This window comes from Xiphophorus hellerii, chromosome 19 (genome assembly GCF_003331165.1).
Source record: "Xiphophorus hellerii strain 12219 chromosome 19, Xiphophorus_hellerii-4.1, whole genome shotgun sequence".
Taxonomy (NCBI): domain Eukaryota; kingdom Metazoa; phylum Chordata; class Actinopteri; order Cyprinodontiformes; family Poeciliidae; genus Xiphophorus; species Xiphophorus hellerii.
This window is the reverse complement of record NC_045690.1, coordinates 21,113,897-21,128,789: the sequence shown is the minus strand read 5'-3', so window position 1 is coordinate 21,128,789 and position 14,893 is coordinate 21,113,897. Positions and strand designations below refer to the sequence as shown.

The window sequence follows — 14,893 nt, the reverse complement described above, 5'->3', positions numbered from 1 at the left end:
TGAGCTTGAGGTTTTATTAGAAAACGATTGCGTTTCAAAAGTGATTACAGAATTGCGTGTTTTTCCATAGTGTACGAACGTTGCCCTTTAAAGTCATATCTAAATCTTTACAATCAAGTAACATTTTAAGTTATTCAGTATTTATATATAAAGCAGCAAGGAAAATGGCATTTCTAAATGTATACAAAAGAAACAAAAATACAAATTAATTCTGAACAATATACAGAAATATACTTTGAAATACAAACAGTAAAAAAAAAAAAAAAAAAAAGCCAGACTGGTGTTTTTACTGAGTTCATTAATCAGGCTCAAAGGCACGGTTGGACTGGCCTGTCGGCCTCTTTGGTAGAGGTCTGGGGGGCGGCCTGGCCTTCCTCGCCGAACCCGACGCTTCCGCCTCTGAGAAATTGGTCTGAGTCGCAGCTACTCCTGGCTTTTTCACCTTCCTTCTTCTTGTAGTTCTGAAAGGAAACACTCAGACTTTACTCCATTTTGTTGTTCCACAATGTAGCCGCCAAAAAGAGCACCGCTTCTACACCCGCGCAGTGTTCAGAAACCAAGCCTGGTGAATTTAGGAGGATTTAAGCAAAGCACGCCTCTTACTTGGCATCGGTCAGCTCGGGGTCAGTGTCCGAAAAAGTTGGCTCAGAGAGAAACCGAAGTTCCCCAGAAGAATTGACAGCAGCAGACACCTTGAAACGTGAGTTTGGAAAAGTAGAAAACAAGTAACTAAGAGGGACAGGAAAAGATACCAAAACACCAATCAGTTACCACAAGAAACCCAACAGATGTACCGTCATCAAGCAAAAAACCCATGCAGCTATCCATATTTATTACAGGAGTGAGCTAATAAGTGCAAACAACTTTGTATATATCCAGGCTGCAATAAGTTGTTGCACCATACATCAATTTTCTGCTTTAAGCAACTCTTATAAGCTTTATAGGCAGAAATACACTGCAAGCGTCAAAGTCTCAGTAGACGGTGATAATTTAGGACAGTAAAACAAACTTAAATTATCACAGAATGAGCGAAGAAGAGAAAGAAACGCAGCATGTTCTTAAAATACTCTCAGATTCTTAGGATTGTTGACATTTTGACATGTCAATAATGCCGCCAATAATCTTTGTGGGAGACAAAACATCAAGTGGGAGTGTACGAGGGATTAAAATGCCTTCTAAACATCTGGGATTTATTTTTATTTTGTCTTTAGGCCTACACTAATACAGAAGAGAAAAGAAAACTTCTATAACATACATGAACAAAATCTCTTCTTTAGTTGAGACAAAATCCCCTAGTCAGCTTGTTTTATTAACCTGGCTTCTTACCCGTGTGGGAGTGGGCCTCTCCGTGTGCTTTTCCAGTGAAGCTGGGTCTTTCTCTGTAGAGTCCTCCCTACACTCACCTACAGCAATAACAATAAAAACTTGTTTCTTTTTAACAAAACCTGCAAACTCCATTACATAATACTTCTGTACCCCCCAAAAACGTCGGCCTCTTACTCTGATCGATTACGTAAGAAGCAAGAAAATATCCTTGCAGCCCGTTGACCAGGCGTCCGAACCACCAGGTGTCATTGTCTTTGTACAGTACTTGGATGACGTCGCCGCGGCGGATGGTCAGTTCATCAGATCGATTCGCTTTGTAGTTATAGATGGAAACGACCTAAGGAAGAGATCCCGATGATGAAATGGGTTATAGAAAAGAAGCAGATGGAGGGATGGCAGCGAGTTCAGTATTGCTGTGAAAACTTACTATTTGTTGAACAGGGGCAGAATCTGGATCATAAAAACCTGAAGAGGTTTGGTCAGGGAGAGACTATGGTAGAGAAAAAAAAACAACATTACATTAAACCTGTGACTGCATTTCATTTTTTTACTGACAGCCCTTGACCAAAAAGGAAGTAATAACCTCAGAAAGTCTTACTGTATGCAGTTTAAGAGACGAGGCTCCTTTTATCCTCTGACTGATGCCTCCTGGAAACACAAGAAAGTGACTTTGGAATGTGACATAACTCAGTAACTTGTTTATGCTCCTTTTACTCAGACTGTTAAGATCAACCAAATCATCTAGAACCATTATGTACATGACTGCAAATCTCGAAAACTTCGTTTCAGCTGTAAATGAGGTTCATACTGGTCAGATTTTTCTCTGATGTTCTGTAATTCATACCAACTGCAGGTATCACTTTGGACAACTAGCATATGTGCGATTTGGAGGTGTGTCGCTCTGTGTCCTGCCGGGGAATCCAGAGCAAACCAATCTCTATGTGGACAGGTTTTGATCTCAGTCTTGTGCTTATTGCTGTGAGGACAGTGGGATATTCAATCCAAATGCTTAGTGACATAGTTTTGGCAACAGACAGAGCAGTTGCTGGATGCAATGTTGCGCCATCAACAGAATTACAGTAAATTAAAGCAATGCCAGCCTAGTGTTGACATGATTAGGTTGTGACTTTGGCTTGAGGCCAGAATGGCTGATCCTCCTACTAATTCTCTTGAGGACCAATCCATGCCGGTGTGCCGGCCAGGTTTTTTTTATTGTTTTTTATATTGTTGCTTCTTGATGCAACCATAAAATCAGATATTGACATATTGAAGCTGTGGAAGTTTAGTGCAAGCTCAAAACAGTCAGGGAGCTCATTATTCCCAACAGGAATGACATGCAGTCATGGAGACATGCTACATTTTGTTACATGCTACAAGGTCTTGCTGGGGTTTTTTTTTTTTTTTTTTTTTGAAGTCACAGTAATGCTTGAGTCCTTAGTGAAAGGGGTTTTACTTGTGAGCTAAAGCATAATGCGTAATGCTGCTTTTGATGACAAAACCGGCTGGTGAACTGAACAAGACACTCACGGCTCTGTGTGCTCAGGACTGCTTGGGGTATTAACTGGTCCGCCAAAGAACCAGAGAGCCGCAGCTTGGAGTGGGGCGACAGCAGAGACGGAGGAGGTAGTGATGCATTTAATCCCTTCTGGGGGGAAAGAAAAACGGCGGCGTTGATTTGCGAAGCAAAGAAACGTATTTCACAATAGCAACTATTTGCCTTGATGTACACAAGTACAGCTTAAAAAAAATGTGAATGTCTTAAAAACATCTATGTTGCTGTTTCTCCTCTCAAAAAGTAAAACTTATCTGGCTTTATTACACTTAGTGAAACATTTCAAGTGTTTCATTTGTTGTCATTTTGCTGATTATTAATTAAAGATAGTTTTTTTGAGACACAAAATTTGGGGTTTTCATTATCTGCAAGCCGTCACCAAAATTAGAAAGAAATGGAAGTTTGAAATATTTCATGTGTAATGAATATATATATATAAAACATAATATGAGTTTTACCCTCTGAAATGACATATAGGACATATACTTCTTTACAATATAAATTTTTTGAGCTGCACTCGTATATTTATATGATAAAATAACTTATTACAGTTAGTTTTTAAAATGCATTTTGTTATTTAAAAAATTTGCTAAGCCATTTAGGTACAAATTACAGGAAATAAGACATATTTTAAGTATCGGTGAAAACAAATCTCCCCACTACAGATATTTGACAAAAGCTAAATCCGATTTATTTTTTTCTTTTTAGCATTTAAACCATCTAATGGCAGTAAAAATGTCTTGCCAAAATAAAGGTTAAGGCACACTGATACAAAACTCACTGTGCCAACGTCAGACGTAAAGCTCCTGCCTGCGTGAGTCGTGCCCATTTTGTCTGCAAAAATAGTCAAACGATACATATATTCTGCATGCAAATTTTTTTTTTAAAATCATATATGAAGCTATTGATTCAAGTATTTGCTATATATAAAGTTATTTTCATATTTACAACCTTGACCAACAGCTGCTGTCCTTCGATATGGTTCCTGCATAAGGCATGAAAATAGGAGATGTTACTGACACGGTTAATAATAGTGAGCGATGATTAATATCTAGAATGTCTAAACATTTGGACTCAGATCTCTGTTAAAAAAAAAAGACGATTTCTTACAAGAACTGAATCCAGATGGTCTTTAACACACTGCATTTTCAGGTCAAATCTGGCCAACTGGACAAGCTGGTCCACGGTGGAAGGAGTCGGTGTGTCCTGCAGCTCCACGGAGTCGGGAGTGTTCTGGACGGGTTTAGTGTCTAGAGACGCTGATCTGCTCAATTCCAGATTGTTGTGCATCTCCAGCTGGGACACTGTAAGACGGGGTCGACACAACGAATGGCAATTATTCATCTGAGCTCAACAGAGCAGCTGGTTTCAACTATTCACAGTGTCCTTGTCAGCTCTCTGCACGCTTTGTCACTTTACAACCACATATGGCAATGCATTTTTATTATTTGATGCAATTGATCAAATACAATGACAACCAATTGTCTGTAGAAATCAGCTGATTAGTAAATAGTGTCCACCTTTGTGTGTTTTAATCACAGTATAAACAGAAACGTTCTGCGAAATCCTTCCACCCCTAAACTTTCCTCAAATGAAACAAAACTGGTGTCAAAACGTTTGTGCAGCAAATGTTTTTTTGTTTGTGCCGCTATTATTTTAAAAATATTATAAGTGTTTCCAGAGGTCATTAAAGTTCAAGCAGCCAGGCCACATTTACAATATCAAACTTACTTGTCAATCAACTAATCTGCCTGAGCTGGAGCTGTCTTGTAAAGAGCAAACATTTCAGTTTCTAAATGACTTGACTTGTGAATTCAGCGAAATGTCCCTGCGGCTCTGACTTAAGAGGGTTGAAAGCAAATGCAGCCACACCTTCCAGATTTTCATTTGTAAAACATTTTAGCTTTGGCCACAACGTGTATCCTCTTTCTTTCACTTCACAATTATTCACTACCATGCGTTAATCAAATACACTGCAGTGAAAGGTTCAAGGTTCCCTCCAGAACACTTGCTAAGCCCGGTGGTTGGGGCGCTCAGCAGTCCTTCATCCAGCGGCCCGCCATGTTTTTGAGTTAAAAAAGGTTTAAAGTTGACAGGAAATTTCAAAATATCACTTGATAATTGTGTGTTTTTGAAAGATTGGGAGAATAATAACTGAACACCAACTACAAAGTCTTAAAAAAAAATGCAAAAATTTTAAAAAGACTTAAATAAATAAGCAATGCTTAGCCTGGTGGTGGCACAAGTAAAGCCTGGTGGCCCGCCAGGCTTGTAGTACACTGGGGGAAACCCTGAGGTTGCAATATGACAAAATGTTTATGGACCGTGTGAAAATAAAATCTAATCCAATTTGCGGATTATTTGTCCATGACACAAACACGAACCTTTTTGGTCGTACAGGTACACGTGCACCGGCTGGCTCTGACCGAACGCACAGAAAGCCACCATGTTCTCATACGGATGGAAGGAGACGCCGTGGAGAGCACTGCGGTAACAGAGCTCCGAGTACACTGCAACCTGGTCTCCTGGGAAAGCAGTACACTGATTAGAGGAACAACGCAGATTACGTGCAATAAGTTTACAGTTTTGTTTGTTTACAAGGGATTTTCACCTGTGTCGGTATTCCAGACATATCCTATCCCATCCTCACTACCAGAGAAGATGAAATTCCCACACGGAGTGAAAGTGCTATAAATTCTCTCTCTGTAGTTTGTTGCACCGGTGTACTTCTTTATAGCCAAGCTTAAACAATAATAATAATAAAAATAAGCCAGAAAATTATTTTAAAAAGTAAAATAAATATCCTAAATAAGAAATGACCGCACGTCTACTGTGATCTCAGATGGTCTTCGGTTACTTACATCCTCAAATCCATCATCCTGAGAATGCTGTCTTTGGCATGGATGAGCAGACACCGCCCATTCGGATGGAGCTGCAGCATGTTGATAGGGATGCCCCTGAGGTCGCTCTCGTCAATTTTCTGCCAAGAGCCAGACAGAACACAAAACCTTTGCTCCTGTGTGAACAGTCGCTTAAACCTCGATTCAACGAATCTACGCCATGTAGTATCATCTTTTACGATAAAATCAGGTTCTGATACCATCTCTATCGACCACTGCTGGCATGGATGTTGGCGCTGTTTGCTGCCGTTTACTGAGGTTTTCCACACATTGATGATGCCTGTGTTGTCGGCAGAGAACATTCTTCTTCCTGTTTACATCGAGCACGACAAAGAGAGATTATCATAAATGGAATTAAGATCACTAGCCCGCTCACCTGGTAAGGATGTGCTAAAACATTTAAACAAATTCACATTTTAAGCGCAGTAAAACAATCTTTTCACTGAACACTGGAGAAAAGTTAAAAATTTATGGAGACAAAAAAATGACATGTTTGACTAAATAACTACCTCTTACATATTACGCTTTAACATTTTCTTTGTTTTATTTCCTCTAAAGTTTAATTATGTGTACTTAATGTCTGTACGATGTGAGCTCTTGAAATTGACGTCAACATTACTGTTTGGTCACACAATTTTGTCTTTTAAAGCTACTCTGATTCTGAAAGTGTGCACAGTTTCCAAAGGGATGTAAAAACAATGAATACATTTTTTTTTACTTTTTCTTTTAGAGTCAGTCTTTTGGGGAAATTCGCTGCAATTATTCCATCAAAAAAACTGAAAAACTGCTCAAATCTGCATTTGTTATTGTTTCTATGTTCATGGTGTCAAGTAAACTGGCATGGGGTTGTGAGATCTTTCCAGGTACACGCAGAAAAGGTGCATAAAGGCCTGAGCGAAATAAAGCAATCTTGTAGTTTGATTAAAATAACAAAGTAAGTTGAATATGTATGAATACAATTGGTAAAATACAGGTTAAGTAATCACTCAATAACTTTCTGAAATGTATTTCTGAAAAATGATCTGTAATGATAATAACAGTGTAATGATTATGTTTGATGATTTATAATAAGTAAGAGATGTGATTAATTCTGACAATGTAATGGTTAATGGTGATTAAGTGATGGTCTGAAATAGATTCAAATGATTTTAATACAGGTAATGGATTGTAACAAATAATACAGGGAGAGAAAGAAAAGAGAAGAAGTTATGAGGGTAAAGTCAGCATGATGGGTGAGGTCCTGCTGGCAGGATATGTCGCAATTTGGGGAGAAATGGGACTTTCCACGAGACTCAAAAGCAGAAGTTCAGAAAAAAAATAGTAAACCAAGCTCCCCACACACACATATGGGGGAGACAAAGCAGAAGTTCAGAAAAAAAAAATAGTAAACCAAGCTCTCCATACACACATATGGGTAAAAAGAGTATAAAAAGGGGCTGAAAAGAGGAAGCAACTGTTCTTAGTCCGCGGCGCTGAAGACGAGTCAACACGGAGAAGTAGATTGAGGAACAGCATAGGACCGCACCTCGGAACCACGGGGAAGTTGAGACTTCGCGCCGCTAAGAAGGGACAAGATCCTACCGCCCCAGCCCTGGTTCCTGATTTGACCGTCGGCCCTGCCTCAACCCAACGGTCTCTAATGCTGCAACAGACTTGGAGAAAAGACAAAGGTCCTGGAGGGATAAAGAGCTGGGATTTCGAAGGATTTGGACCCGTTCTGCTTTGCTTCTATTCTAAGGAGGATTTTTCCACACAAGGACAAAGACTCTGACCAAGGACTCTGGATGATCCTGTTGCCAAAGATCCTCCATCAACTGGGTGTGAGTTGAATCTGCTCCCTAAAAGTACATCTCAGAACTTGCGACATAGGTTAGGGAAAAGAGACAGGATAGTATGGTTATACATGTTGATTTTATTATACTGCTCTTGAATTATATACAATTAATTATTAATTTGTATGTCACATACCCCTGCTTAAGCTTGCTTAATAAATTTATACTATAAAATTCTAATGAGGTTGGTGGACATTGGGATTATTTGAGTCATTTAATTATTTTTCAGTTCTTTTAATTATGGTAAAACTAATGTGCATGATTCTAGTAAATAGGTGGCTTCGTAATTTCCTTTAGTGAGTGCAAATAATGACCCTGGGACTTATATCCAAGTCACTAAAATTATCTAGTCGGTTCCAAGAGCGAGTTATATTTTAGAAGGCGAGCTACCGTTAACAGAAGTGGTTATTGGGATTACGCAGCTGCGAGGGCTACTCAGCTGATTGTTTCTTAACTGTAAAGGGTTGTAACTTCTGGATCGGAGGTAGTTAGAACTAGACGAATCGCTTTCGCCACCAGTTTGAACAGATTATCTCTCATAGATCTCTTTTAGGGTAATACCCAGGTCTCAGAGATTTTCCGGACCTGTTAGACAGAGAACTGGTCAGTAGTCAGCCTAGGGGAGTTGTGATGAAGTGGGCGGGGCTGGCTATTGCGCAATAACAGACAATGGTCCTTTATTATTTTTTGAGAAAGTAGTGTGGAAGGTCCAAAGAGCCGCAAGTTGAAAACCAATGTACTAAACTTGAATAACTTTCTGCTTTATTGAGGTGTAAATATGACGTGAGCCCCATTTAATTTAGCCTGTAGGTTGGAGGAGAAAACATATTTATCTTGCCACATCGCAAAGTCATCAGGATTGTAAACGAGTTTTTAAAAAAAATCTAACTTTGGGAGAGTTGCATCAAACAGTGGCGTAATGGACTCCTTGTGTCTAAAACAATCAGTAGACATTGTCTACATGTAGAGTTGTTATTTGGGAGCAACAAACACAACAGGTTGGTTCAGACTAAGAGAGAGAATGCATTATGTGGAAAATCACCAATTTATTGACATTATTGATTACGATTTAGACACGTTTCCTTGATTCTTTTCTTGCTTCACCCTCACACTATGCCGCCACCACTCCCCATGTGCTTTAGCATCTCACATCAAATGTCCACACGACCAAATAAATTATCAATATGAATATACGGCGCTTGAAATATAACACTCCACCAAATTTTGCATCCAAGCAGGCCTTAGCGGTTGCTTTACTGCACACAATGATACTGCGATTGTGAATGTAGTCCTGTATATTTTGCAGAACATGGACATGGCATCAAGTGCTCAAAGTTCAAGGGAACTTTAGCAATAAGCATCAAGTCTTACAGCAACATAGGGCTAATCTACATACAACCACAACTAAACATATTTAACTAAAAGATTGGGTTTCTCCACGTTTTTCCAGTGTGAAATTATTCTACTGCAATAAGGAAGAGTTAATTTTTCCACATCTTTACCAAGGGAGTCAACAAATCTCTCTGTTAAGAGTTGTTCGTGGGTTCAGAGGTACCTTCGAAATCGAAACACACTGAGTTGATGAAGCTTTTGTGAGTCTCGAACTCCTGCAGCATCTGGCCGTTCACATCGTCCACATCAAGCCTCCAGACTCTTATCAGGCAGTCGTAGCTCCCAGTCACCACCAGGTTCTGGGCGCCGGGATGGTACTGAGCGCAGTACACGAAGGACGGGTGAGGCAGCACCTTCTGAGCGTTTTCCAGAAGCTTTTCCACGTTCCACTCCCTGAGAAAGAAGAGGATGCAGTGGCAGCCGCGTCGCTGTGTTTCCTGTTCGTCGCTTTTAGCGACTTTATTTACATCCGAAACAGCAGACCTACCTGACAGTTCCATCCGAGGAGGCCGACAGCAGGACCCTATCATCGCTGGACCAGGAGAGATCATACACAATTTTCAGATGACCGTTGAAAGCAGCCAACACTGTCCCAGAAGGAATCTCATACACTGGAAAAAAGAAATAAAGAAAATGTCTTCTTTTACAGTCTGATGAGACTTGATTTTTTTTTTTTTCACAGATCTGCAAAAAGACCAAGTTAATTGACTTGAGGAAGCTAAAAACAGCAGCTGTGTAGAAATGAGGCGCTGCTTACCAACAACAGGGAAAGCATCTCTGTCAGCACAAGCAGCAGCCAGCCTGGTTCCAGCGTGAGAAAACAGGACGGTGAAACAGCCCATCTTACCGCCACGGAAAGCTAAACCGTGCTTGTTGGGAATCCGACAGATCTACCACAGAGAATATTTTACGAGCTTTTAACTTTGATTCTTGAAAGTCAGACGATCTAAAAAAAATACTTCCAATGGCTTTTGGCCAAATACAGAGCCTTACAAAAGCATTCACATCTCTTGAAATTTTTCTCTGTTGTATTACAACCACAGCCTTCAATGTAACCTATTATCATACATGTAACAGTGTGAATTTGTCAAGTGGAAGGAGAAAGATAGATGGTTTTCAAACACGACAACTGACCCTGGAATTTCATGGATTATATCCCTGTTTTTTTAATAAATGAGATCTTTTCTATATTTTGGATCAAGCATAAATTAGAGATCTGTTTTCTATAAACATCAGAATACCTCATTTCTTTCAGTAAAATAATTCATGTTTAATTTATTGCTGAGCATGCGCAAGTAAAACAAAAAAGAAAAAAAACACAATGAATTTTTTTTTTTAATTTTTATGTTTTGTAGCCTGTGGGAAATTTCAGCTTAACATTTCTGGCCCATTGCGCCAAAACGTTTGGGCATCGCTGCCAGCTGACGTCCTATTTGCAGTTTGCCACAACCCATGTAGGGGACAAAGCAAATATGCGGAAGAACATGCTGTGATCAAAATGAGACAAAAATGTAAAAAATGTTTTCCTGTTTGGTGAAAAAAAATAACATTGTGCTTCAACCTCCTCTACACAAGATCTCCATGGTGAAACACGGTGATGGCAGCATCAGCGCCTTTGATATGCTGTAAATAGTCATTTGTATGAAATGTTTGAAAAAATAATAATCCCAAAACAACAAATACGATTTTCTTCTCCTTTTGAATTACAAGGCCGCTTCATTCTGATCTATCTACTAAAACTTAACTAAACGCCATTGAAGACGCCATGACCAGATCTGGAAAAATTGGTGTATTTTAGCAAGACGCTCCTAAACAACGCAGATTTTACATAACGAGTCATGTCAAAGATGTTCCGGGAGATACGTTTATCGTATCTTAAAGCTAACTTTAGAAAGCTTTTCTGTTTTTCATTTTGCAATGACAAACGTTAGCATGCGGCTACCTGCCCGGGCAGTCGGTTCCACCTCTGTACGGGCTGCCTGCTAAGACTAGGTTCTATCTTGCTGGCTTCATTTTGCAGGTCACTATAGGTAGTGCTGCCCCTCTCCTCCTGTAAAGCCATCATAGAGCGCATACTAGGGTCCACCTAACGAACAAAAAAAAAAATAAGAAGCTTAGCTCAAATAAGTATCAGACACTCCAATCTCATGAAATATAAAAACAAAGAACCAAAAGTTACGGAGGTCATTTTTTAACACTTACACAGTCTGGAGGTTTAATCCCTTTCACAGTGACATAGAGTGTGGATGCATATTTGGTTCTTGGGTATTTCCTCCACCACTCAAACACCTCTATGGTTTCCGGCTGTCTCTTCGCCCGAGGTGGAGGACAGAAGAGCTGAAGGCGAAGTTTGCTGTCAATATTCAGAATCCCGTTTGCACCAATAAGCTGGAGGGTTGGAGGAAATTCAAAAGACGTCTCCATAAATACCAATGTCAAGACGACTAATGTCAACTTTGAAGGACCGAACATTTTACCTTCAGAAATGCCCACGCAATCTTTCGGAAGCCTCGCTCGTGCTTGTCTGCATCAAAGTTGGCTTTCGCCTCCTCCACAGTCATGAAGTCAAGGATCTTGAAATTAAAAAGAAAAACGTTAGCTGGCACAAAATAATATAAAAACAGTACAGCAGAAAAGGTAAGAAATTATCTCTTACTTCAAAGAAGAGTATGATGCTGGGGGCTGATTCACTTTGCTGGACGAAGTAACCAAAGCGTTCATTGAATAGGATCTGCTCCTGCCACTCGGGGATGATGGATTTGTTCTTCCTGAAGTCAAACGGCTGCGTAATGATCGGCAGAATGTGGCTGACGTTCTCTTGTTCGTAAAATGAAGAGACGGGCCGTTGACTTTAAGAACGAAGGACAATTACAAATTATACGAATAAACAGAAGCAGGAAAGCGCGAAATAAATTCAACACTAAATGGAACTAAAGTTCGGTTTGCTCTCACCAGTCCTCTTTTCTCACATACGTCCCAGTGATTTCATCAACAATGTGGATCTTCACCATGGGGTGTGAGATCAGCAAGTCCGTCTTGAGGCGATCGGTTCTGTGGATGAACACTCCCAGCACGAGACCGTCGTCAAACACCTGCTTCTCTGATTTCTCCGGCTCGGCCTCGCTCTCCTCTTTGACGACTGTAAAACGGAAAAGAACGAAACAGAAGCGCCGTCAGAGCCAACATATTTTATGTTTGGTTAGCATTAAGTAGCTACACACAATCAAACCTGACTCACCATGCTTTTTTTTCTTCTTCTTCTTTCCCTTCGATTCCGTTTCATTTTCAGCGTCAACCTCTCGTTCTACGTCCTCGTCTTGATCTCTAATGGTGAAAATGGCTGATTTCAAAATTATGCCTAAACTGTGATTATTTTTTCTCTTTTAGATCTAAAAAAAAAAATTACATTATAAAAATACACACCCTGCATCTGAGTCGGTGGCGACAGATTTCAGTTTCTTCTTTTTCTTTTTCCCCATGTTGTTATTCAGGCTAACGTTTTTCCAAACAACGCTGTTGTCCTCCTCTTTGATCCTCGTTTTCTTCGTGGTCCTCTCTTCTTCCTGTGCTATCTGCAGCTGGTATTCGTGCAGCAGCTCATCTTCTGGGTCCTCCACCTGGCTCTCTGTTGTAACCTTTGCGCCGTCTTTGCTTTTTCCTTTCTTGCTCCTCCGTTTTGGTCCCTTTCCACCGCCAGTCTCTTCTTGATCTACAGCAAGTTCAGAGTCCGTATTCCTTTGACTGTCGCTGGTGTTGTCCTTAAGTGCAGGTAGGAGAGGAAGGCCCCTCTTGCTTTTCTTCTTTGCTTTAGATGTTTTGCTGTTGTTGTAACTTGGGCTGTCCTCTTCAGGACTGCGCGTGTTTTGCAGAACTGTCTCATCTTCTTCTGTGTCATTTTCAAGGTTTACTTTTTTTCTCAGATTCTGAAGCTAAGAAGACAGAAAGAAAGCAATAACATGACTGTAGTCGTAGTTGTCCTTAAATACAAATGATGTTTCTTAAACTGCTCTGCCAGAAAGAGGATCAACTACTTATGTGTCTTCTTTTACTAGGTGACATGATGATCCTAACCACTGGAATGTAAAACAAGATGCAACAAAACACGTACCACAATAGTTTCCTTTGCTTCAGTTGCTTCAGTGTTTTTCTTCTTTGACTTTTTCTTTTCCGATTCCGTATATTTCTTGAAAATTTCATTAAATCTTTCCCGGGTCTTTGCTCGCTCTTCACTCGCACCTAGAAACGTTTACATCATTAAAAGGGTGTTATTTCCTACTGCTTCTTTGGAATCGCTTAAACCTAAACAATAATGTGCAACAACTAAACTCAAATACTTTGCATGCATACCCCCAATTCTAACTTTGCCTAAGTTTTATTTTTTGTGTGTGAAACAACATTTAAATGCAAAGCATTGTTTATTTTTCAAAAATGAAAACAACTCACCTACTGGCATTCTTCCACACTGTGTTGTTTCTCATTCTTAGTCGAAAAAGAAAAATAATCATAAAAGAAAGTCTTATTTCACAAAAATGCGAAGAATGATGTGTACATTTTTGCGTTTCACTCCAAAGTAAACACAGGGGAAAGTAGCTTACGTTTCAGTCAGTATGTTAAGCTGAAGTATACTAAACTGAACAAAAAAGTACACCAGGTTAAGGTTAGCTAAATAGGCGGCTAGTTTGACAAGAGCTAACTCGCTAACTCGCACTGTCAAAGTGACACAGAAATATTTATGGTCTATAAGAAAACGTTTGAGGCTTAAAAAAATACTAAGCTCCACATAATTTCATTTAAAAACGGCGTGTGAGTTAGCTACACCAGTAGCGATATGTATATCAGTGCGCACAAGGTACTCCAACTTCACCGACGACGCTGCAATGGTTTCCAAGTCAACAAGGCTGAACGTGAGGGCGGAGTGAGCGAATAAACAAGAAAGAACAGGCCAATGATGTGTAAGGACACAAACGACGTCATTACGTATTGAGCGTAACACTGAAAAGTGGCCGTGTGCATACGTCGTTCTTGGTTCCGTCCTGGCGGTCACTGCTAAAGCCGCCGCCAGCAGCTCCAGTAATTATTCGGTTCATAAATTCCGTGCCCCCATGCTTGAACAACTAAACCTAGTCAGAGCAGCCAAACTACAATGATAAATTGCTAAATCCGTCATTTCAGTAAGGGATTCCTGTTGCGGTGTTGAGAAGGTTCTTTTCAAAAAATATTATTTAAAGTTTATTGCAGTTATTTGGAATTAAAATCAAACTGATATGAAATTGAGCATAAGAATGTAAAACATAAGTCATTAAACTCTTTAAAAAACGGCCATGCTGAGAATGAAAATCAATGAGAAGGAAAAAATTGGTCTTGGTCAGTTAAAATAAATATCACATAAGTGATTGAAGCCAATACAATTCTCATATGTATTTTAAAAAAAAAAACACATGGCATGTTATTCGGGTTTAGCAGGTGATTACAAGAAAATATACTGCTATTTGTTTGTGCCATACGTCTTACTTTTATTGTTTTAAAGTTGTTGGGGTTTTTTTTGGATCCCCATTAGCCACTGCTGTAACAATGGTTACTCTTCCTGGGGTCCATAAGTAATACTACTCTTATTTTAGTACAATTAGAATACAGAATGACATGTTTTAACAAAAAAAAACGGTGCTATTTTTTTATATCATTTATTCTTCTTCTTCTTCTTCTTCTTCTTCTTCTTCTTCTTATTATTATTATTATTATTATTATTATTATTATTATTTTGCACATGATCTCAATACCGATTTACCTGAAAGAATCAAACAAAAACTCGAGTAACAAGGGATTAGAATTATGCAAATAAGCTTCCAAGGGTCAGGTGACTCGCCGAAAGGCGTGCCCTCCAGCAGGTTGCA

General features: G+C 39.5%; 1 protein-coding gene across 5 annotated transcripts; it reads right to left on the bottom strand.

The window, feature by feature from the left end:
* ahi1 (Abelson helper integration site 1) lies at window positions 1-13,905 on the bottom strand. Of its 5 annotated transcripts, XM_032546749.1 has the most exons (27): window positions 13,598-13,905; window positions 13,446-13,481; window positions 13,111-13,238; window positions 12,426-12,931; window positions 12,241-12,326; window positions 11,955-12,141; window positions 11,659-11,851; window positions 11,480-11,575; window positions 11,205-11,390; window positions 10,945-11,088; window positions 9,760-9,892; window positions 9,490-9,613; window positions 9,166-9,395; window positions 5,979-6,088; window positions 5,740-5,858; window positions 5,490-5,620; window positions 5,263-5,403; window positions 3,989-4,182; window positions 3,830-3,863; window positions 3,660-3,712; window positions 2,854-2,971; window positions 1,910-1,974; window positions 1,754-1,816; window positions 1,501-1,663; window positions 1,327-1,403; window positions 604-692; window positions 1-461 (listed from the first exon to the last, which is right to left on the bottom strand). In XM_032546749.1, the coding sequence occupies exons 2-27, from the start codon at window positions 13,453-13,455 to the stop codon at window positions 299-301; spliced, it is 3,543 nt and encodes a 1,180-aa protein (XP_032402640.1). In that variant the 5' UTR covers window positions 13,456-13,481; window positions 13,598-13,905; the 3' UTR covers window positions 1-298. The 5 variants fall into 5 exon arrangements, with proteins under 5 accessions (XP_032402640.1, XP_032402639.1, XP_032402642.1 ...); XM_032546748.1 differs by having other exon boundaries at window positions 13,446-13,905; XM_032546751.1 differs by having other exon boundaries at window positions 1,925-1,974; window positions 13,446-13,905.
* Window positions 13,906-14,893: the final 988 nt, after the last annotated feature.